Genomic DNA, 25,126 nt, shown 5'->3' with positions numbered 1-25,126 from the left:
GGAATCGTATTTTTTATTTTTGCCCAGTGGTCCNGAAATGTTTGCTATGTGTGATCCAGTATATACCTTTCTATTCTATTTTTTATAAAATCCAAATGAAAATCCTTTTCGGTAATATTGCAAATGCAACTAAAAATTTCCAGATTCATTTAAAGCCGTTTGACCTTGAACATTTTAAAATTTTCGCCTGCGACGCTTTTTTGCTCCTTAAACATCAATTAAGGAAGATTAAAATGGAAAAAACATTTTTGTGATATTTTTCTTTATTTATTTTTATTTATTTATTTATTTAATTACAGTATCCAACGGGCAATGCCCAGTTACAGGATAAGGTTACAAACTAAAAAAAAAGTAATAAAAATAGGTGAATGAGATAAAAACTATTATTAAACAAAATAAAAACCACAAAACATAATATCTAAAACAAACAGAGAACAGACAGATAATATTAATATGCTATAATACAATACAAACAAATGCAAAAACATACTTATACAAACATAAAATTCAAAGGAACACTTTCTTAATTTGAGTAATACTGGAGCAGAGAATATCTATGCGAGATTCAATATTAGAATAACCAATAATCATTTGGTGAACCGGAGACGCTTTATATAAATTAGTACAATGATGCTTGATCGCGAAGAGGTGTAAATGTCGGGTATAAGTTCTAGGAATATGAAAATTGATCATTTGTAATATACCAATCTTCACATATAATGTTATTATTCAAGATCTTGTATAAGAAAATAACAGAATTTAACTTGCGTCTTTGAGACAAGCTACTCATATTGAAACGCTTGAAAAATGCTCCCTGAGTAATTCCTTGAGGAGGATACTGGCCATTAATAAAAAATGTAGCTGATTTAAAGAATCGGCGATGAATTTTCTCAATAGATATTATGTGTGTAGCGTAGATAGGTGTCCAGACTACAGATGCATACTCAAGTTTAGATCTAACAAATGTATTGTTTTTTTGGCGGGGAACCCCCTTAAGACAATTTTTCGTGGGCCTTGTCTTTGGAGCCAAAAAATTTGATCGCATATTTAAATTTCTTAAAAATTATCAGTCCACTAGAAAGCCATTAAATTTAGAAACTTTTTGTCTCTTTATACTTTTTTCGTAAAACGCAATGTTTTCGAGAAAAATGTCATAATGTGATCGAATGCATATCATGATTCGCCATTTTCCCCAAAAACATTGCGTTGTACGAAACAAATATCAAGAGTCAAAAAAGTTACTAAATTCAATGGCTTTTTAGCTAACTAATAATTTAAAAAAAAAATCAAATTTGCGATCAAATTTTTCTCAGTCCAAAGACAAGAGGGCCCACGAAAAAGTGTCTTAAGGGGGGTTCTCGCCAAAAAGCGTAGCACTGTGAGATTCTACATGTCATAAAACCCTTGTGTACCAAATTTAGTGATTCTCGTACAACATGGTTTTGAGATATAAAAAAGACTTCTTAGGGGCAGATTTCAGGGGGCTGTAACTCCGAAAGAGGGGCCAGTTGGCAAAAAGAAAAAATACGGGTCCCCTAAATTTGTCTTAAGAACCTGTGACCAAATTTTGTTGCATGTATTTCGGGACACCCTGTACATATAGTAGATGCAAATATGGCTAGTCGGATTCATTGTGCATAATTTTTGTTATTAACATTTTGTTTTATCTCTCGACAGAAAGGGTGGGGGAAGCCCCTAATGTCTGATCAGAAAAATGCATTTTTTTAAGGATTGACTCACTAAAAGCCCATTGTGTTATACCTCGTTGAAAATGTCTTTCCATGCTTCATCTCGTGGTGAATCCGTAATGTCATTTACCTCAATATGGAAACCTATGGAGGGCGTTATTTCAAAAGAATGCCGTTTTACGAATTATTCTCAAAAATTTTAATTCAAATGCTATAGTTTTCTTTACATAAATGAATTCAGCACAAAAAACTGATGAATATAGTATAACTTTGAAATTTCTAACGAAAGAGTTGTTTATTTATTGGCGCTGTTTTTCCAAGTTTACGTTGTTTCACGTTTTCTTAAATATGTGAAATAGCAGGGTAAAACTTTTTATAGGTTAGTTTGAAGAGCATAAAAATAGTTACATTATGACGTTAGAAAGAGTTCGATATCTTTTTTTGTTATCAAGTTATTCACAAATTAGTGAACAAAAATAAATGATCATAATGAATGGAGGAACATGATGGTAAGGAAAAGACATTTAATTACCAAAAAAAAAATGCTTTTATAAAAGAATCTACCTAAGCACGCAGCGAAGGTTAAATTCCTGCATTGAAAATAATGGTATAACTATTAAATATACCTGAACAGGAAAGATTTCTGAGAAAAATTCAACTCTATGTTTTGGTCAGAGCCAGTATACCTGTATGTATATAATACTGGCTCTAGTTTTGGTATGTAGATTGCGTCCCCTAGCGGCTGAGCTACGAACTTGAAAACTATTTCCAGCGATTTTTCTTTATTAATCAATATACTTTCCCTAATATTGTACCTCGCCGACCTTAGTGCGACACTCTGTATAAGATGTAAATATAATACATTTTTCCTAAAATAAAGTAATGCTAAATAAATCATTGCATACTCATGCGATATTAGTTATTTAATTATCGTACCTATATATTTGGTACTACAAAATTCTTTTTTTTTTGTTTTTTTCCTATGCAAAATAGAAATACTTGAGAAAATACTGAGGTATTAAAATATTTTTCCAGGTATAATAAAATTTATATATTCGGAATCCAGATACCCCCAAATCATCATTAGTAGAGCTCAAGCACAACAAGAGGTAGGTACATATAATACTTTTTACCATAACAAATCAAAACAAAACTTTAATTTTTATGAATAAACGACGAAACGACACATGTATAACTAAAAAAAATATATTTAAAATACTTTTTACCCTAACAACTGGTAAAATATCCAAAAAATAAAGAAAACAAAATAAAAAACTGAACTTGAGAAGAAATTACTGAATGTAAGGTCTTCAGATTTTAATAAAATTGATTTTTTTTGTATTATTATAAAAAGTTGTTTTTTATATGTATAATGAAATATTATTTATATTATCCACCATTGGCTAGAACCATTTTTGTACTAGATTTGAATAAATATTCAGTTTTTTCGAATTTCTCCATTTTCCCAATTTTTCTGGGAAAAAATCGGTTTCCCCAACGTTCAATTTTTCTGAAAATTTTGGACTTCTAAGTGTTGAAAAGACAAAAGATAGGTTCAAGGGAATGGAAAGAGGAACATAAAATTGTCATACATATTCTAAGATCATATATTTCAACAATAAAGTGTTTTAAATTTGCTATAATTTACAAATTTGTGTCATTACCCTAAATCTATATACAATATGTACAACGAATCTTTGTTTAAAATATTTTCACACTATCAGATATATCCATTAATTTTAAATTTAAAAATTGGTATTTATTTTGTTGTACTGAGCAGATATATTCGTTTAGATTGTTTTAAGAGGTGTAATTTAAAAGGTCACAAGAAAATATTTTAAACAAATCTTTACTTCTATTAAACATCACATTTCATATGTTGTTTCTTTCATGTTATATATTATATATTTATCTATTTTAAAATTATCATTCAATTCCAATAAACTTTAAAATATCAACAATAGGATAGAGAAGTACTTATATCTCTAATAAATAGACGGAGAGAACTCTTTTAAATTGACTCAAAACTCCGACAGTGTTACACTAAACTTACCTATGTTTTTATTAAAGCTATTTGTTTATAGAGAATACTGTACGGTGCAAAAACTTTAAAACTGGAAATATTAAAGTACCATTCTTAATATTATATGACTTCTATCAATATAACAGAAAGTCCAAATTTTTTAATTATCACTGAATTTCAAGTACTTAAAGCAAAGGATGGTATGATTTCTATGTACTTATATATAAATTTGTATCAAAGAGGTGCCAGTATTTAATAATATTTGTGTACTTAGTGCTATTAATTTAGTAATAAGAGAGGTATACCGAAAGAAAAAAACATATATTTCTTCCATATACGGTTGAGGTTATTAACCGTTTGTTAAAAATTTGATATTAAAATTTTAAACACCGCATTAAGAGGTAATTGCAATGGAACTTGTTTTGACTCAAATAACAAATTATAGCAGTAATGGTACCAGTTACAGTACTAGTCATAGTAGTTTTGAAAGTAAAAAGAAAAAAAATATATTATTAAAGATCATGTAAAAAATATAAATTGCATAAAAATATAAATATTATCGTTTTAATAAGTAATTATTTTAAATTACCACATTTCTAAAATAATAAATACGGTCTATACGTTTTTTTCACCATATACAGGGTGACAAACTTTGATAGGGGGTTAATTTCAAATATATTTTTTTTATATGAACTTAGGTCCGATTCGTTTTTATTTAGAAGTCACAAGCATTTTAAAAACTGTAATTTCATATTTCAATCAAAGTAAACTGATAAATAAATGTATGTTATTTTTATTTGTTAATTTGACATTTAGCGTTAAAGTGCTAAATAAAAAATGCATTTAGTTACAACTGAAGGGTATGCAGATATCGTCTTTGTATAAGGCAATTCAGGTATTTATGGACCGCCGGGATATATGGACTATTTAAATAATTACACTATTTCGCACTAGATGGTAATGTCGTTTATTTAGTATTAGTCGATGCATACTTGTCAACATATGCATGTGTTTTTATTATAATCTAACAAATAATAGGTTAAGTTATTGAGGCAAATTAAAATCTGACACGTTGAAAATTTTCTGAATTTGCCGGTTTAACCATGACATTTAGAATTGCATGAATTTTTTACTAGAGTAATGTGTATATATTTCTAAATAACATTAATTCTCACCACCCAATCTATCATTTCTATAAAACTTCGCTTTGTAGCGTATCTGGGAGCCAGTACGATCGGGATAAATGGACTTCATATATGAGGGGAATACGGTCCAATATTTTTATACTGTAATTATAATTGTTTTAAGAAAATCACTATGCCTACTGTTTATAAAAAGAAATCTAATTCCTCCAGAAAGAAAAATTGTAAGGTAAGGTCCATATTACCCAGAGTCTGGTATATATGGTCTGCAACATATATTTTGTTGATTTGTATTTTTTAGGTATACATTTATTTTTATTGTCATAACGAGTGTTATTTTACTACGTTAATAAGTTTACTTAATCGTCAAGATAATACATTTTAATTTCTTTCGAAGCAACTTAATAGAAATCGTAACATTATAAAGACGGTCCATATATCCGCGACTTACCTTATGGATATTCCAATGGGAACGCCAGACAAGCAACCTGGGAATACGGATGAAGATACCCAAATAAACATCAACCTGCACACACAGTCTTTAGTACATCATTTCGTAGACTTCGAGAAGAAGCTAACCCCGCTCCATTCCGCTAAGGCCATTTGTCCTACTGAAGTGAATGTACAAAATGAAGAAGATATAATAGATGCTGTCATTGACAACTCCTCAAGTAGTGTTCGACACAAGTAATCTTTATTTATTACCGAATTTTGTATGATATGTATTGAATAGAGAAATGTTACATCCGTTTCATCGCAAACTGTACACAAGCGTTAATGCTGGAAACGCTCCTCAGCGATTAGAATATTGTCGCTAGTTACTTGTACAACATGCACAAAATGATAAATTCATTTCGCTTGTCATGTAGTTTTATGAAGTGTGCTTCGTGCTTCACTAGGGAGAGTGTAAATAATAAATCATAATGAACATATCCGGGTGTTACAAACTCTGCATGCAATTAGGTCAAGACGATTTCAGCAACGTTTCAGTGTCAACGTTTGGGGTAGCATTTTCAACAATAATTTAGCGCCCGTACATGTTTTAAATGATCGTTTAATGCAGATCTGTATAGAACTTTCTCGGAAAACAACCTTTTTCATTTCATTGATGACGTGGGGCTTAATATTGTTTATCAATAAGTGGTATCAGCACGATGGTGCATCACCACTTAGAGGGAGAAAAGTAATTGCTTGCTTAAATGATCATTTCCCGAATAAATTGATAGGTCAGCAAGGTCCAATAGCATGGCCACCGCGTTCAGGATGCAGCTAACCAGATAAGAAATCTCATCCGTCGAGTGACGGAATATTTAGTTTGCCGATGTGAGGTTTGTATTCGAGACGAGGGTGGACATTTTCAACAATTTTTATAGTTTTAAGTTTTAAGTCATAGAGCTTGTAGAACACCTTGTATAATGATATTTGATAATAATAAGTTTTGAATGACTGAAGGGCATGACTGACCTTTAGTATTTAGTTGGGACATAGTAACATGAATTTCGTCGTTGTCACATAGGAGATGATGTTTTTACTTCAGTTTTTTTTCTAATATACTTTGAGGTATGTACAAAATCTGTTCAGTTGAAAGTAAGTTAATAACTGTAGAATGCAATTTTAGTTAGTTTAGTTTTTGAAAATAGTATTTTCATGTCACTTTCTTATCAACTAAGTTGTAACAAAATGACATTGTTATATTTAATCTGTGAGTAAATAACCACATTTGTTCAGCAATGTATTTGCTCCACCCTGGACTAACGTTTAAACATATTGTGACTAACACTAATGCACTTAATAATTAATTTTCAATTCAAATATTATGGAAGTTAACCGTGTCAATAAATACAAATATGTTTAACAATGAATATTTCATCTATCGGTATGAATTATACGTAGAGAGCTCTGATTTTGGTTGTTCTTATTTTTTATGCAGATTTTATATGCATGAATATAGGGGATGTTTAAGAAATAATTACATTTCATAAAGTATGCGATAGGATATTAAAAATGAACAAATGATATTTGACAACACTTGTCTAAAGAGAAGAGAAAATTGTCCCGAAAAAACATATTCAAAATTTAACCTCTGTTGCGCTTCTTGGTAGTCCAAAACTTTACGAATTTAATATTAAAACCTTAAGGAAAAAATATTATTTCTTGATTAAAATATAACAAAATTATTACTTTGTTTCTCTTATGTCTCATTTATCAATTTCAAGGAAGTGTCTACTTGTTTCTAAAACATCCCGTATAAGTATATGCCAAAAAATTAATTGTTTTATTAAGTATAAATAAATACATACATGTATTAAATTAGTTAATATTTCTTATCCTTCAGCTCTTCCTGATTTGAAGTTATATATACATGTAGCAGGAATGTGTCTTATTTTGTATTTTCTGTTTTAAAATTGTTGCACCGCATATTGGTTTAATGTAATACTGCCACCTTTGTAACAACAATTACCTACTAGATTTTCGCTAAACTATGCCCGGATAGGCCCGTTAAAACTCCCTTAAATCTGTTGCATAAGACTTTAATATCACCAATCTACTTAAAAAATTCTAAATATAATTGGCAGTATATATTATTTAATTTATACAACTGAATTTGATTTTTATACTAAATGACGAAATGAGAAAACGAAATAAGAGTAGTCTAGTAGAACCAGTCCTAGTTGAAAAGGCGCTGAGGTTTTCACCTCTAAAGATAAAGGCTTCTAATAACACTTAGTGGTCGTTTTTATCACTCTACAATTCTAAGGCCGTTTATTCACTTCATAGGCACCACAATTCCCCAATTTTTTTTTCTCCCATCGTGCCCAGTTTTGAATCGACGACTCCTAGTTTAAGTCTACGCAATGTAATGATTCGTTTATAATTGAATTGATGAAGATGGTCTGTGAGCGTGAAACAAAGATCCCGATTACCAAATCACGGCTCCAATTATTTAAATCAAAATTTTTGGTTTTCTACTTTCCTCAAGGTGGGTCGGATGGTTCCTCCTTATCCCTTATCGCTTTGAGCAGGTGGCTCCGCAGCTCTGACTCCGAACTCCTCCAAAGAAGAACAAGTTCATCCTTTGATAACCTTTCGAGTGGCGATCGTCCATTTGAGTTTCTTGGGGAGCAGTTGGGCGGGGGAGGCGCTGGGGGTAGATCGTCTTCTCTCAGTCGGGACCTAGACCTTGATTTTTCCTTCGTTGATGGGTTACTGCCATCTAGAGACTTACTCTGCTCTGTCAGTTTGTTTCGTTTTGTGACTTCTGATGTATTCGACTGCACGGTTGTAGTCGCATCTCCTAAGCTCTGGTGCCGCGTTTTGTTTCTCCTCGACAAAGGTGGATTGCGCTGTTCCGTCTTGGTTGTATCCTCAATTTGTATTCTAATCTGAGGGTTGGTGTTCTGCTTCGAATTATTGTCGTTTACTCGTTTACTAGGCTTTGTAATGCTCTTAGTTAAGACATTTTGAAGTTGTTCGATAGTCTGCTTGTTTCTCCTAGCTATCTCGTCGTCTGATAAATTGCTCTTATGTTCGATATTATAGTTTGAATTAGTTTCTGAAATGTTGTTGAAACTTCTGGCAGCCGATACCTGTTCCGGTTTTTCCGTTTTACTTAAAGTTTCGTCGCTCTTGCCTAGAGTTAGACTGTACTGCGGCTGTAGGCGGTGCTTGTCGATTGGTTCGCGATACTTGGGTAAAGTGGCTAACTTTCTACCTATGCTCTCGGAGTCTGAAAGTTTCCTCAAAGGTTCCGAATATTTCGCTGAACTGCAGTCCGATAAGTTCTCTATAGATAGGATGGGACTTTTGCCCGATAGTTTATTTCCCGAACTAATAATGTCTAAGTAGCTCGATCGCCTGCTATTTACATCAGGCGGCGAGCTCGTCAAAAATGTGGAAGCGTCCTTGCTTAATCTCCTCCCGACGGCGCTGCTGTGATCTAATTTCAAAGTTTGCGAATTAAAAACGCTGTCGGTGCTGAATCGCCTCACGTTCAGGGTGGTGGAACTCTTGGCTTTATTTTTAGAGCGAGGGCTAAACAGCTGCTTATTAAAGTACGTAGTTGGAGATTTAATTTTTCCACTATTATCCGCTTTCGGACTCGTCCTCAGGAAAGTTCTACGGATAATGCTCGGGCTCAATTTCGACTTTTTCTCCTCCGGGGACAGCTGATATTCGGAGTCGTCTTCTGTCACGGACTCCAAGGGCGGCTCCCTCTCTTCCTGCTGTTGCCTGCGAATAGTGCTTTATATTTAATAGTAATTAATTAGGAATGGTTCTTGTGAACACCTACCTCCTTATTTCCTGGATCATCTCGAAGAATTGCGCTTTGCTCTTTCTTCGCCTGCGCTGTTCGTGTTCCTTCTGAAACAATAATCATCAAGGGGAATACCGAAGAAAATTCTCAAAATACTTTATATCTATCTTACACTAGGGTGTGTTTAAGTATTTAAATGGAAAAAAATATGTGCCTATGTAACCAGAAATAAATAAATGGAATGTTTATTTATGACAAAATAGGGTGATTTTATTATGCTTAATGACAGGGAGACAGTTGTCATCAAATACAAAAGTATTTTATCTGCTCCCATCTGTTTTTAACGAGGTAAGTGGATTTTACCGTAGAAGTGGAAGTTGCTATGGACAACAAACTTACCTCCCTAGGGAAAAAGCAACTTCGAGTTATAAATGCATAATTTATGAACAAATGAATAGAAATATTTTATGAACATTACATTTTATTAATTATTATGAATGAATATTTATAGTAATTGTATGTACAGTCATTACATTCAGTAATATTTATAAAATCTGGATAATTTTTCCCTCGCATTTATTAATTATCACATTTTTCTCAAAATGATGTTACCGCTCCATCCATTTCAGTCACCGTAGGCTCAATATTATCTGACTGATCCATTAAAACAGCATGATGCGACGTACTCCTAGAACTTGGAGTTAATGTCATTGTAAAGAATCCTGTTGGCTATTTCATTTTTGTGACTTAAACTGTCAGCAACATAACTTTCTGCAATTGTGGCTGATTTTCACCGACCATGTCTCTTGATTGCTAATATATCAACTCCTGTATTATCCAGTAACAGTAGTATAGCAGTGGGGATTCCAGACCACTTCAAGGTCACCACCGGGCTGCCGCCATCCGAAGCTAGCACCAGGTCTTCAGCAGCAGCTCCATGGTCACGCTGAAGAAGTGTCAGTGGGGTGCGGGGGTGGGGTATCTGGAATGCAGAAGAAGAAGCCGGGGTCCGTCATCGNCTCATGCACGCGCCTGGTGCCGCCTCTGACGTCACGCTCCTCGATGCCGACCTCCTGGTGGTCATTGCCGATGACGGACCCCGGCTTCTTCTTCTGCATTCCAGATACCCCACCCCCGCACCCCACTGACACTTCTTCAGCGTGACCTTGGAGCTGCTGCTGGAGACCTGGTGCTAGCTTCGGATGGCGGCAGCCCGGTGGTGACCTTGAAGTGGTCTGGAATCCCCACTGCTATACTACTAGTAACGTTGCTGATGTTCTTCGAAATGAATGGCCTGTATATGTTTCAGGATGTTCTAGTTTCAAAAACTGTGCAATCTATTAGGAATCATAGAAAAGGTATTCTTGCCGACTGGATGGTTGTAACATCTACCTGCTTGATAACACATAAAATAGCGTGAAATTTCAGTTTTAATTGCCAATCTAATCTTAATATATTTCTTGAGAATTTCTAGGTGAGAAACAGAACCCAAACGAGAAGTAATTGTAAACGTATGACACATACTATTTTTAGAATCTGGAATGGTAACTACAATAATGTCATCGAAATTTTTGAAATTGACGTTGTCCAAAGTAAGTTTGCATAACTTATCAGAACGGCATGCTTCTGCAATGCCTAAGAACGTCACTACCTTCATTAGCAAATATGTGTTATGTTCTCTTCTCTTGTAAAGACGTTTAACTTTTTAGGTGTATAGCCGTCATTCTTACATTTCAAAAATGGTCGCAGCTTGGGGTATTTTGATATATCCACGTTTTCCTCGACGGAAATAGTTGACTTAATCATTGAGTAATTACTCCACAAACTCGCCGGTGACTTTAAAGTTCTTGACTTCTCCGTGAAATATGCTAGCAGCGACATTTCAGAAACACCAGTATTTTTGTTCTGGCACCATTCTCCGTAGCGCACTTTCGACTTCTCGGGCAATAAAAATTCGCAGGCAGCATTTGCTGCACTTTCTATTTGAAAATCGCTCATTTAGAAATAATTGTTCAAAACCAGTAAAATTGCAACTTTTATGTAGCTTCACACCTTAGAAACGACAAAATCCAAGCAACCAAGGCGACTTTGGAAGATTTCAAATAATGTCAAAATGAATTTATTAAGAAATGTCAAAAAATAAAACCTAATCTTTATTTCTGGAACCATAAAGTATTGTGGGAGCAGCTAAAATGTTATACACCATGCAACAGTTAAGTATAATTATTTACCAGTCTCGGACTCTATTGCCAGCCCTCGCTCCGCTCGGGCGCAAAATCTTCCTCGACTGGTAAATAACCTTCTTTGTGGTGTAAATAACTATAAAGAGTAATTTGAAAAAAAAACAAACACATGTTTTATGAAAATGCACGGTAGTGAATAAAGTATAGTACATAAACACTTGTGCTAACTAAATTCGTTTACATATATACTATTTTTTTACTGTAGCATTCGTGTGAATCCATCGTACATCGATCAATTTTTTTGTAAAAGTTATGAATCACTATGTATAATACCCCTCTTTCCACCAAATATAAAAATAAAAGTATATTAATAACTACCAATCCAATTTAAGACCGTCATTTAGTGTCTTATGTTTTAAGTTTTAAAGTGCTGGTAATGAAATGAAATAAAAATGCATTCTGTAATGAAAACCATTTCAATTAGTAAATTGGTGTATGGCACTAATTACATTACTCTGGTGTAAAAGGACTTCGTTGTAATTTTAAAATTACTGTTCTAGTATCGAACATTTGAGTGTCATGAAATTTAAATAGGAATTAAGCCGTAAAATTTTACAAAATAATAATCACACAGATTCTAGAATTAGTTTTGGCGCAGAACGGGGCGAGTTTAATTACCAAACCTTGGAGTAGAGAGCGATTAGATAGGGCTACGGCTCAAGACCAAACTTCTGTCGAGAGGTCTGAGTGCGTGAATAATTTATTCTCGAATCGATTAAATATATCTGATGCCTTACATTTAATATTTGTAAGAACTAAGGTAAGAAAATTTCTCAGTTTTTGTGACTGATTCTATGGGTATTTATATTTTCTTGCTACGTGTCTATCAAAAAAATATTATATAGCTTGTTGTAGGAAATTTACTTAGTTCAATATAATCCCATGATAGTAGGATCTCATGCTAACTTTGGACAATATTGCACAAAGGAATGTTATAATCTGAGGAACACATTACAGTCTTTAGCTAAGCCATTAAAGGGCCATTATCTTATTATTCTATTTCGAAGAGCCATAAACCTAAAAAACTTGTGAAAGAAAACGTTTCTAGCCATCTCGAACTATCTTTGGTGGTAATTAAAAAAGGAAATTGAAGATATTTGCTTTTCATGAGCTTTCAAGGAATTTACTCGCAAAGACAGTACGGAATGAACATAGGAATTCCATGATAGAACGATATTGAAACTACTTTTGTCTTTTCCCTCTACTTAGGAAAGAAAAAGAAGGATTCGACGAAGAAATGCCTAAAGAAGAGGGTGGTGATAATGTAAATTAGTTTTCAGAATAATTATTCCTTCAGATTCAGGAAGGGAGATTAAATCGACAAGGTAGTAGGCAGAAAATAGTTAAGGCATAAACGAAGCGACGCCCTCTTTGTTCTTAAAGTTAGTAAATAGTGTGATAACAATCTCGGAAAATGGACGGAGTCAGAGTAAAAATATCAAAATCCAGAAAATTCCAAAGAGGAAGTTCTCTTTGGGTTTCCAGACAGTCCGATTTGTTTAACTTTAGAGCTTCAGGATAAATTTGTCAATGACTAATATTTTCAATTCCGTCATATGTACCCGACCCCTTGAATCTTGGAACTAACGTTGTCGCGTGTACTATTTATTTTGAAGTTAAGTGAAAGAGAAACAGTCTGTGCAACACTGTGGATTAAACATTGCCTGAGAGAAACAATGGTAAGTGCCTAAATTTAATTTTCTGAATATAAAATATTTCTAAGCTCCCACTTATGGTAATTCACATTAAAGAAGGTAATCAATATGCACCTTTTTGAAAGATAAAGTCGTTAAGGTACTGTTTGCATCGCAAATAAAAAATAAATTACGTGTTATATGAGAACAACAAAGTGGTCTTTTTCAGATTATTTTAGTAATGGGTATTCACAGGAATTGTAGAATAGAAGAACTTCTAAATATACGTACAGGCTACAAAAGACAAATATTATGTGGTTATTATTTTAAAATTCCAGACAAGGCAGTTCGGGGGGCATTTGTCATTTCAGATGTATTTCATATTATACATATATGTATAGTTATAGGTATCTAAAATAATCTATGTTTCTCCTTAAGTTTACTTATTAATGTGGATTTTAATTAGAAAAGCTAATTAAAGATGCACCAATCAAGTAGTTTGTTTTAATAACATAAGAAGCATTCGTATAGAAATCACTGCATATTCAAAATTTCCCTGAAAATGTGGAATAAACTTGACCCACTTAGAAATAGGGAACCCCATTAGGAACCACTATTCGCAATTTTCAAACAATGAAACTAATGATAGTAGATTAGTTTGAGTTGTAATTTTTTTAAATTGAAACAAATAAATTTTCAAAAATAAATAGCCATATTATTGAAACAATATATCCAATTAAATTGATAAAGCTTTTTCTGTTCTAAACCAAGAAAGTATTTTTCGTTTCAGTTAATTGAGGTGTCCTTTTAACTCTTAGGGAACAGAGTTAAAATGTTAGCATTTTATGACAGTCTTCGAAAAAAGTTATTTCATGTCGTAGAAAATATTTAGAAACATGAATAATTTATTCCCAAGTTCTTTTTCATAGAATACACATAGAATAAACCACCCATAGTTAAAAGTTAAAAAAACTTAGAAACATAGTTACGAATGAATCATTGTTTCGCACAGAATCACTTTATTGGGATCAAAAATAATCGGACGTATTTATAGATTCAACTTTTCCATAAATGTGTAGCTTTAAGCGTTAATAAATTAAAACAAGAAAATAAGGATTAATCTATGACGCTACTGCTGTCGAGCTGCTAACATTGTCAAAGTTCTTTTACGTTTACGCGTGAATGGACCGTTCTATGCAAGAAGTTGAAGAGACAAAAAGTTCAAATCAGGGAAGAGATTATCTGCGATATCATTGGTCAGACCTCTTATAATTCTGAAGCCAATGGTTAGACTTTGTTCAAATTTTAATTGTGACAGAACTGCACTCTGTAGCTACGAGTTTTTCAGTACTTCTTGAATAATTGCCTACAGTTTCCCATTTAATCTTTGAAGAGTTGTAGAGATGTTAAGAATCGTTTTAAAAAAATGTTACTACTGTTTAATTTGAGTGGAATATGTCACAATATTGCTGTTACACCATGTATAAACTCGAATCCAGTAGTAAAGATGATGATTCTCTATAACTTTGATGATTGATAATTTTTAATTGATTGATTAATTTTTAATTTAATCTAACGCTCTTTTAAAATTTAAAATACACATTATTTAAATACGCCTAAAATTCTTCATGAGGTCTATTACTGAAAACATTACCATAAACTTTTTCGTCTCGTCTGGAACTATCGGTGAGATGTTAATTGAATTTTTTACCCTATATCTATACTTTAGAAACTACTATAAATAACGTCAGATAACCACCATTTTAACGTTGTCGATTCAACAACAGCCTTAATATATAAATCTTAAAACCATGCATAATCGAGGTATTATTCTCTAATTGGATCCTTGCCAGACGTTGACGATATTCGAGGCTTTTCGAGTGCTAGCTGCACTCCTAAAAAGCATTTGGAGAAACGAGATTAAACAGAACTAACATAATCACAGTGCTTCTGTATAGAAATCCACTCTTTAGAGCTTGAAATAAGTTTAGTGAATTAAGTTTTGTGAATACAAATATGAAACTTGTATTTACGACCTCACAGTTAAATAATTGTAGCTAATTAAAAGTTTAGCTGTCTATAGCAAAGATACAAGTTTTTCATCATTTTTTATTACATTCGACTAACTGCTAGATGACTTAATTTCAAGTCGTATGAAAAATCTCGAAACACAAATTATTCGGCTAATAAAAATATTAAAGAAAAATGTTCCAATTTTAGACAAGTTTTCAATCCCCATGACAGAATGAATTAAATGTTCTACTATTTTAAACTTAACACAATTTTAAATTAACAGTACTTCAGTAAATCGATATAAAATGATTTCTTTTACTAAAGTCACCAAAGATTCTTTATAACAGTTCGGCTATTGTTGTAGGGCATTTTCTAGGGCTATCTTGTTATACAGGGTGTAAAATATATTAACGGACTAACTTTGAAAGCATACAAAATACGTTAAAATAACGGCAGTTGTTTCTATTAATTGCTTCCTTGAGGATATATAGTGTTATTTCCTAAGCAATTCCTGAGAATAATTTTAAAATTTGTAGGTATTTTACACTAAAGCTACTTGATGAATTAAAATTTTCAGTGAGATATTGTGTAATTAATTAACGGATAGCATTATAAATCCGACGCAATCTAGCTGATTATGGTTGGGCAGATGGAAATGACCTTGAGGTTACTAGACTTTACCAGTGGATTTATCTAGATTGACAACATGTGGATCACAGAACATTTGCTGGGTTGTTTCAGCGTCTCGCAGAGAGTGGCACTCCATTTACAAGAGTAAGACTATGAGAAGTTCGTATAGCAAACTGAAGAGCAAAATTTAGATGCCGTTGGTGAGATTCCAAATTATAGCACTCGACAACAGGCAACTTACATATATTTTTTAAATGTTTAGAAATCTATAACATTATATAAATCAGGTAGGTAGTGACAATATCATAAATCTCTTAGAGGTTGTCAATTAATAATTAATTATTAAATCTTGACACCCAAAATAAGTGATAAGTCTAAAGAGAGCCAAATCCACATTGCTTCGAGGCGCATGCGCGTTTCTTTATATTAGTTTCCATCTCATGGGCATGAGAATTACGACTTGATGGCAGCCGGCCGAGAGAAAGAAGGTTGTGTTCACAATCACACTAATTGACGTCACGATGAACCACTTAATCACTTCGCAAAACTTAATTTTTTTCATAATTAATTTGTAACATTAAATTGTTTCACCACTATTAGTTGTTGTCGGACTACAGATTTATACAGTTTTTAAATTAAATTTTCATGCAATTAGCTTATTAACCGCCGCATCTCTTGTATCCTTGCCATTTTCAATGGGTTCTTAACTACAAATTATCCTGCACAGCATAATCCAAAACCTCGGTGTTGTTCAAATATGAAGCAACATTTTCTAGAATGGTATTTAAAATTTTCACAATCAACATCTATGGGCAGACAAGGGTATTACAGGAGATTTTCTGATTGGTCCACATGTAATACCTCTATGTCTTAACGATAATATCTATCTAAATTTTCTTTTTTTATTACACTCTCTACCACAACTTTTGGAGGACAGACACCCATTTAATTACAGAAAAGAGCTCATATTTGGGTTTCCATATCTCAACAGATAAACAAGCAGAGGAGCACCAATCGCTTGGCTTCCACGGTCCCCAGACCTCAACCCCCTTGATTTTTGCATGTGGGTACATTTGAAGTCCTTAATCTATAAAATGTCCATTAATAATGAATGTAACGCATATCAGAAGCTATTGAAACATCAGAAATACTTTTTACTTACAATACTTTTTTTATCTTTTAAGAGATCTTGTTATAACTACATGAGTATTACAGTGGCGGCGTACACAAGAATTAACGAGCATTCTAAGAAACCCATTATAATTTTACTACATATTTGATTTAAAAAAAAGGCATTTCAACCCCTAAAAAACCGTCCCTCCACTTAAAGTTACACCCAGTATATTTAAACAAATGCCATAAATATATTCTATTTTAAAATAATAATAATAACCTCGTTTTTGATTAGCCCTAATTTTTTAAATTCTTAAATTTGTTAATGAAACGAAACGAAAGATTGCGGAAATAATCTTTGAAGGATGAGTGAAGTGTTTCTGTGTGTAGAAAGAAATAAATTAGACCATACGAACCCTTTTAATGCTTTTCTGGAAGAGGCTGGTGATTTGTCCTTGTCTAATAGTGTGGACCAGTTCCCTGGCGGCGTGGTGCGGTGAGACCAACTCCACGCAATTGATGAACCGATATAGCTTCTGCAAACAAACACAAAAGGCATTATTGTATTGGGTTACCTCTATTAACAGGGTTCTACTAATAGACTGTATTTATGTCACGAAAGCTAAACATATTGCTTCTAAAGTTATAAAGCAGAAAATATATGATGTCCAGTTCACATAATTTCTTAAATATTTTTAATAATTTAAATTCAGATCAATGTCAAGTATCTGTTATTTAATTGCTTATTTCACACAATTCAAATAACTTCTAAAAACTAGTATGACATTTAAATATTTTTAAATAATCTTCTAGCACAAGAAATCCTTACTCGTAACATATTTTTACATGTTTCAGTAAATTTACGGATTCTTTTATCTAATTTAAGACTACTAAAGTTTAGAAAAAATTAAATTAAGTGTTAAAGTGTACGATTTTTCGTTGAGACCGAATTCCTTTGTAACTGCAAAACACAGTATGCACTGCAAGCTGCTACGCCAAAGTCTTTTTTTATGTGATTTATTTGTGTTTCTCTCAATAGTCTGCTAACATATTCTTTGTTCAAACTCATTCAGGTCCTGGTGCATTATTTCTCCTTGTTCGTCACTAAAAGCTCCCAGATTTTCTGAGAACCAATCAAGATGAGAATGAAGAAAATAAGTTTCAAATTCATATGACATTTAGACAGAAGGTGGCAGAAAAACAGAGAGATATAAACATTTAGTCATTTAGTCAGACAGGAAGATAGACAAATTTACCGACAAAAAGCCAGTTTTAAAGACAGGATGTCAGGTAGATGGACAGAAAATACACGAGGACGATAAATACAGACTAACAAGCAAACAAACAGGTGTGCAGGTAAAATGCAGACAGATAAACAGACAAAAGTAGGCAGGTAGGAAATTTTATTTATCTCCTATTCTTACTTTAACCTTCAAACGACCTTGAATATGAGGTGAGTGTAACAAAAGCCGGGACGCGTAGTAATTTATTTTTAGTTCTGGGAACGGATGGACCAAAAAGTAAAATAATTCAGTTAACACTAATTTATCGAAAGTTGAGGGCTTAGCGTCGTGCTTCGGAGAAATTTAGCAATATTTTTTTACTAATTCACTTAGAGTCGGGGCCATGTGACAGTCATCTGTCGCGTCCAGGATGCGCCAACCTATGCTGTAAGCAGGACAAGGAAACCAATATCGGTAATAATGCGCGAAACCACGAGAAGAGCGTAGAGAGGTTCTAAAGTAGAATTAAATCAAATTGTTAAATTGTTAGTAATTGGAAAAAAAGTAATAGATGAAATAGCGGTTTTTTTTGGCGGATTTTCCAAGCTATAAGGATATATTAAATGAGATCGACTAATCCGTCCCGTACCACTACACGGAGTCACTAGAGGAAGGCTAGGGTTATTTGTAAGTTTAGTCTCAAAATTATTTAGATAACTATTATCATGGCATAGTTATGCCAATGCGTCCCGATATCCAGGGTTCCCGCCAGTAAGATAAGAACAGAAACGTCTGGATCAAAGAAATGGGCGTGTCGAAACGAAGGGTCGAATTCAGGAGAGATCTACGAAAAAAAGTTAGTTCTTCCTTAGGTTCCACATTGAGCAGTTGACTTAGTTTTAGAGTCTCGGGCTAATCAATTAAATTTAATAATGGATAAAGTTTTTTCAAAATTTTTGCTATGAATCTCGCATTCCCTGAATCTCGGTATGCTGTCGCGTGTAAATAAATAAATTAATAATGTTATTCGAGCCGTTGTGTCGTTATTTTGTTTGTGTTGTTTATTGTTATTAAAACCCTTCCTGGAAGTTTTGGTGTTTCCTTTTGTTTCTCTCAACTTTAGTGTCACCCTGTACAGCCAGTCACTGATTACATTCTACGTAAGCAATGGATGGTAAGTGCTTTAACTAATACAGCTACATTCTCCGAACATACAACATTTGTAAGTTCCCACGTATTAATTAAAAGGTAATGATAATTATAAACTCCCTTTCGAGAATTAAATAGTAAACTCTTTTGAAATCCAGACTCGTTATGATACTGGTAATAACGGTAGATAGATAATTAAAGAAATAACCCCTCAGGTTACATGATAGAGGTCAACCGACATTGAATTCAGCTACCCGAAAAACCTATGTATGAATTTTTTCAACCACCTTCTTAGTTTGACCTTCAACCTTGAACCTGACGTAATAGAGGCATCGGAGTCAGCGACCCCAAAAACCCCTGGGTACCTAGGTGAAGTCCAATGTCTTATTTCAAACTAAATTGACGTGTGTAATTGGTGTTGAAAGTTGAAAAATAGCATCTTTTTCGATATCAATTAGAAAAAAACGTAAATAAAAAATAAAAAAATTGAAACACCAGAAGCTATCACAAATTAACGTATTTTAGATATTCATACGGGGGTACTGTATTAGGCATACAAAGTTAGTAAATTTTGAATAAATTTAATTTTTCAAATATTAACACCTAAAAACGATTGCAGTATGCTTAGGAATTACAGTACTATGGCAGTTATATTTTACAAATGTGTGTGTATATTTTTAATAAAAGGAATCGACATTCTTTTTAACTTATTATTTAAATGAATTGTTTATTTATAAATCAGAATGTTACGTAATCAATAAATTTAATAATAATTTTAATATCTTTAATTATGGGGCACTAAAGAAATGTTATAGACGTTGTTCACGGCGCATTCACCATTTTTTCGAATGATCATGTCTTGACAATATTAATGCCTAGATCGAGAACAGAGTTAGAGGTGTGAAAATATATTATCAGAATTTATTACTTCCTCGGAGGCCGAATGCGGTTAATTGGAATTCAACAAATTTCATATGCAGGTACTGTGATAATAAACCATTAACCATATTAGATATACAACTTTTCCTAGACTAACAACTGTCAGGTACATGTAATAACCTTTTTAAATATTTACAGCAGATATAAATAGTAAAGTTCTAAAGTATATCTAAAAGTCCTCACAGTTAACCATTAAATTTAGAACCTATTTCATTTATATTAACTATTATTTAATTGTATTTATTTTCGATTCTTTGTAATATGTATATTTTATTTTTGTCGCTCTAACATCACTTTTGAAAAATACCATCACATAAATATAGTCACGATGAAACAGATCTATTTCCCAATTTTGAGAATTACTTTTCCAATGGCAAAATGGAATTACTAAAATAAAATTATATACAGGATGATTAAGTCATAATGTCCGAATTTTAAAAAAATCGAAAAAAAACAGTCACCGCAAAAAACCTGTGATTTTCACCCGTTTTTTCACAATTCGTAGAGAATTAAAAAAATACAAAAAAATATGTTTTTGGTCGCAAATTACTTGTCGTAAAAACTGAACTGAGCATAGCTTTTAGTATTATGAAAATTTTAAAAATCACCCCTACTGAGGGGTTGAAAAAATGCCAAAAATGATGAATTACCAATTGATATAATAACTATTAGCATGTGAATTATCTTAATATACTTTTTTTTTGGAATTTTTACAATTATTTTTGATATTCTCTATTTTTTGGGATGATTCCACCCCCTCAGCGCGCTTAAGGGTGGATTTTCTAATTCAACATGCTTATTTCAGTAACGAGAATAAATATTTCTTTGTATCAAGATTCGATAGAAAAATTCACATGCTAATAGTTTTTATATTTATTGGTAATATTGAATTCTTCATTTTGGGCATCTTTTCAACCCCTAAATAGGGGTGATTTTTGAAAATTTTCAGAAAACAAAGCTATGCTCATCTTAATTTTTTACGGTTAGTAATTTAAGACCAAAAACATGTTTTTATCTATTTTCTTTAGTTCTCTGCGAATTGTGAAAAAACGGGCGATTTTTGCGGTCACTCTTTGCTCGACCCTTAAAAAAATGAACAATGTACCTCTTTTAACTCAAAACTTTAAATCAAAGTGCAGGCGGATCCCAACCTTATTAACAAAGTGCTATGGACGGTTAAGTGAGTGTTTTTTTTAGCCGTACTGTCATTTTAAATACCATACTACTCTTTGAAAAGTAATGTCACACAATACACGTACTACAAACTGAATAATTAATTGAACACAATACTAAAAAATCATATTCAATTATAAAAGAGAGTGAAAACGTCATCACTCTCTTAGGACGTCAACAATAATAAAAATACTAAATTGTAGTAACCTAGCATTCAATAACAATTATCATTCTTATACATTTGTTTTTACTTACAAATAAATAATACTTAACACTTAATAATATTTAAAATGTACAAAAATATCTTAGTCATTCATGGGTCTATGTAAAAAGCTCTGTTTATTCGTTGTCGTTCACTACGGATTAAAAACATGTTAAAAGTTAGTTTAATAACCGATTATTACGGTAGGGTCCAGATAAACTCACGGTAAACCTTTGTAGGCCAGCGGTCAGGAACGATCTGAAAAGGGGTTTAAATAACGATTTAAAAATATATTTTTCAAGGTAAATATGCAATTTATTTTTTTTTAAATCGCGTATTCATAATCTACTAATTTTTCCCTTTTTCCTTTAAAATTAATGATATAATGTCTGAATCACTCTGTATAAAACACAAAACTAAGAAAATTACACTTTGAAACAACAATATGTCAAGTATCTGTATTTCAATTAATAATAGCCCATAGAGTTGCCCATTGTTGACCGCAGTATCATCATTAACAAATCCTACCTATGAGGTTATATATATTTTACGTATTGTGAGTTTTGGGTATTAAAGAACATCGTTTGACTTCATTCGATAGGATTTTTTAGAATTTTTTTAAAATTTATTTGTAGATACTAAAAACTAGAAACACTGACCTGACTGAAGAACATAATATTCCTGCTGCGCCAGATACTTCCCTTTGGCTTATCCCTAAGGATGGGTAGCGTGTATCTAAAAAACAGATGTTCCACCAATAGTATTATTAGTCCTAGGGCGATGCCTACGCCAAGCAGAATAAACACTCCTGTGACCGCGGCGACCCCCAGGGGTCTCGGCTGCGCTATTTCCGTGGCCAATTTGAAGCATGGTAGACCGCCGTACCATTTCTCTTGCAGGATATCCATATACCCATTGCTGGAGTATTTGGCTATCACTGCCGAAATACTATCCTGGAATAAAGTTTTGTTCAATTAAGAAACTAAACTGTTAATTGAATATATAAAAATTAGTTTTTGTTTCGAAGAGCGATAAGTTCTCAGTAGTAATTTGGTTTTCAAGAAATTCACCGTGTGCTCTTATTTACATGATTGTTTAAAGGAATACAAATAATACTGAATTATTCTTCACCAGCACATTTACCTTTTTCTACGTATAAAAGTATACTCCTCTGGTGTATACACTAAAAAAGTGTATTACATTGTTCATAGACAACATTATAATAATTTTTTTTTGAACTGATTCATTTCGTCAAAGACTTCACCTTCTCGCCCATTTTCACACACAATTAAAGACATACTGAAAAGGACGAAATACCAGTTCAAAAATTCCTTTGAATATTCTTTCAAGGCAATCCAGCTAACTCCAGATGATATCTTAGTGAGTTTAAACAAGCTTCGGAAGTACTTCATCAAACGCTCATCGCAGAAGACGACACATGAACTTTCTTGATGGTTCGGTAGACTCAGGCTCTCTTGACAAAATTGTGCACCAGATGGTGAGTTCACTCTTGTGCCAAACCGTGACAAGTATCTGTACAGCTATAAAGCCAGTTTAGATATGTTGACAGTAAATTAGAGGATCTGGCCTTAAGAATATAAAGCATAGAAGGACTCCTGGACCACATCAGTGGAATACATCCAGGCATCATCATCAAGCTTTCCGTTCTAGACGTCCTTGTTAAGAAGAAATTTGACAACACCATAGCTCACAATGTTCGCAAAACACCGACCCACATGGATAGATGTCTAAATATTAAGTCTTATCACAATCTGACCCAGAAACAATGTATCAACACCATAATAAATCAAGCACGTAGAATCTGCAGGTCAGAACATTAGGACTACGAACTGCATCAATTACGTTCAACTTTTAGAGGAAAAGCAAAAGTATCAGGCAAGTCAATCAGTAGAGTATCTAAGAACAAGGAAAAGAAAGATGACATATCCACTCCATATACAAAGCTGCGCTGAAAAAACTTGATTGAGGAAATATAATATTAATATCGTCTATAATACTTCAAGAAAGATAAAGTAAGCCTTCCCTAAAGTTAGCTACAAGAACGATGCAGTTCAATACATATATCAGTGTATACAGTTTCCTATGGCAAAGTCTAGACTGCACAAAAAGAGACACATTAGCCCAAAGTAAAAGGAACACAAGTGTGTCCTAAAATAAGTGTATTAATATATTACATATAAATTATAAAATTATGTTCATAGACAATTATCCGTATTTAAAAATCAAGAACAGAAGAAAGATCAGGCATTTTAAATTAGAATCTGAGGGGATTTATATTTAGGTTTATGTTACTGACGTTAGTGTGTTCTCGCCAGCTGACTCATATTCGTACTATCGGCGCATGACGTCAGTAACGAGATGCATAATTTAATTTTAACACACACAGTAGCTACATAACGTAAACAGATAACTATTAAACCAACATTCGCAGATTAATTTTGTTTTTGTTTACATTGCTTTAAAAAATAGTCTAGCACCGATTCAATAAAGTTGTTTAATAAGAAAATAACACTAAAAAATGCTGTATTTTGTTTAGAATGTTATGTTTTAATAGCATCTGTTATAATTGTTTAAAATTCGTCCCTGTCTATATTTATGGTTACACACATACAAAGTAATTGGAGTATATTTCACTTAAAATAACTCGATGTTAGAGGTCATTGACACGAGATTCACAAACTAAAACAGTGCTTTTATAAAATAGTACACATGCTTTTTACAAAAATACTTGAAATTATTTTAAAAGATATATCAGTTTAGTACCTACTTATGTTTTAATTTTATTGTGAATTTTTTACAAAACAGCAAAAATAATTACTTTCAAACAAATTAGTTTTATTTGCAATCATAGTAGGATCGTATTCGATGCAAAGTAGAGCAAAAAATTGTCGGTCTTTTGTTAAAGAAAAATCGTGTCATCACTTTTCGGAGGCGTAAGATGAACCATTTCAAATTTAAAATGAAATTGAATATAAAATTTGAACAACCGCTGCATACGCACTGTGTTCTGGTAGTATCTGTAGTCGCCCAGGTGCAGCGATTGTAAATCAAAACCGCCTCCAAAAAAAACAAGTAACCAACAGTGGCGCGTATAGAGGTAAAATGTAGTACATATGTGGAATTTAAAAACACATTGAATATAATAAATTACATTTAAAATAAATAATTTATGAGAATAAAAGAACTTTTGTACGAACAAGGGTGCCAGACGTAAACTGATCCCTTCACCCCTTAATAATGCATAAATAAATTATTCAACTTCTAAACCCCTTAAAACCGTATTGCACTGGATCTCTTGACAGGCAATGATTTATTACTTTGCATCGAATATGATCCTACCTGTGGTACGCCTAGTCACATACAAATATTAGATCATATTTATTTAATTAATCATGGAAAAAATATTAACTTTTGACAAATACCATAAAATGATTTTAATGTTTGATGATTCGTCCGCATTGATATTAAAATATGTTGGAAAACAATATGTCGTATAAAAGGTAACAACTTCCAAACTAGTACCACTCTGAGGTCTGAGGCTGTCCAGTGGCGGCGAACTCAAATTTTAATTACAATTTATAAAGCGAATTGTGACGTGATGAAACATGCACTATTAGTTACCACAAAAAGACTAACCCCTATTTAGTTACACACTATTTTCTCACGTTCCATTTGAAA

At 32.7% G+C, this 25,126-nt stretch overlaps 1 protein-coding gene across 1 annotated transcript in view; it reads right to left on the bottom strand.

Annotated features, from left to right (window-relative positions):
• Positions 1-7,828: 7,828 nt before the first annotated feature.
• Positions 7,829-25,126, bottom strand: part of LOC108908466 (glutamate receptor ionotropic, NMDA 3B-like) — a gene marked incomplete at its 5' end in the record, with an annotated part of 78,206 nt that continues 60,908 nt past the window's right edge. Inside the window, 4 exons of the mRNA XM_023454155.1 lie at positions 7,829-9,095; positions 9,145-9,215; positions 17,158-17,277; positions 22,087-22,380. Of these exons, the coding sequence (XP_023309923.1) occupies positions 7,829-9,095; positions 9,145-9,215; positions 17,158-17,277; positions 22,087-22,380 (1,752 nt within the window). The remainder of the gene's footprint in view (positions 9,096-9,144; positions 9,216-17,157; positions 17,278-22,086; positions 22,381-25,126) is intronic.

Source organism: Anoplophora glabripennis, unplaced genomic scaffold (assembly GCF_000390285.2).
Source record: "Anoplophora glabripennis isolate ALB-LARVAE unplaced genomic scaffold, Agla_2.0 scaffold240, whole genome shotgun sequence".
Classification (NCBI taxonomy): domain Eukaryota; kingdom Metazoa; phylum Arthropoda; class Insecta; order Coleoptera; family Cerambycidae; genus Anoplophora; species Anoplophora glabripennis.
Note: the sequence above shows the minus strand (reverse complement) of the source record. Positions and strands in the feature narration are given on the sequence as shown.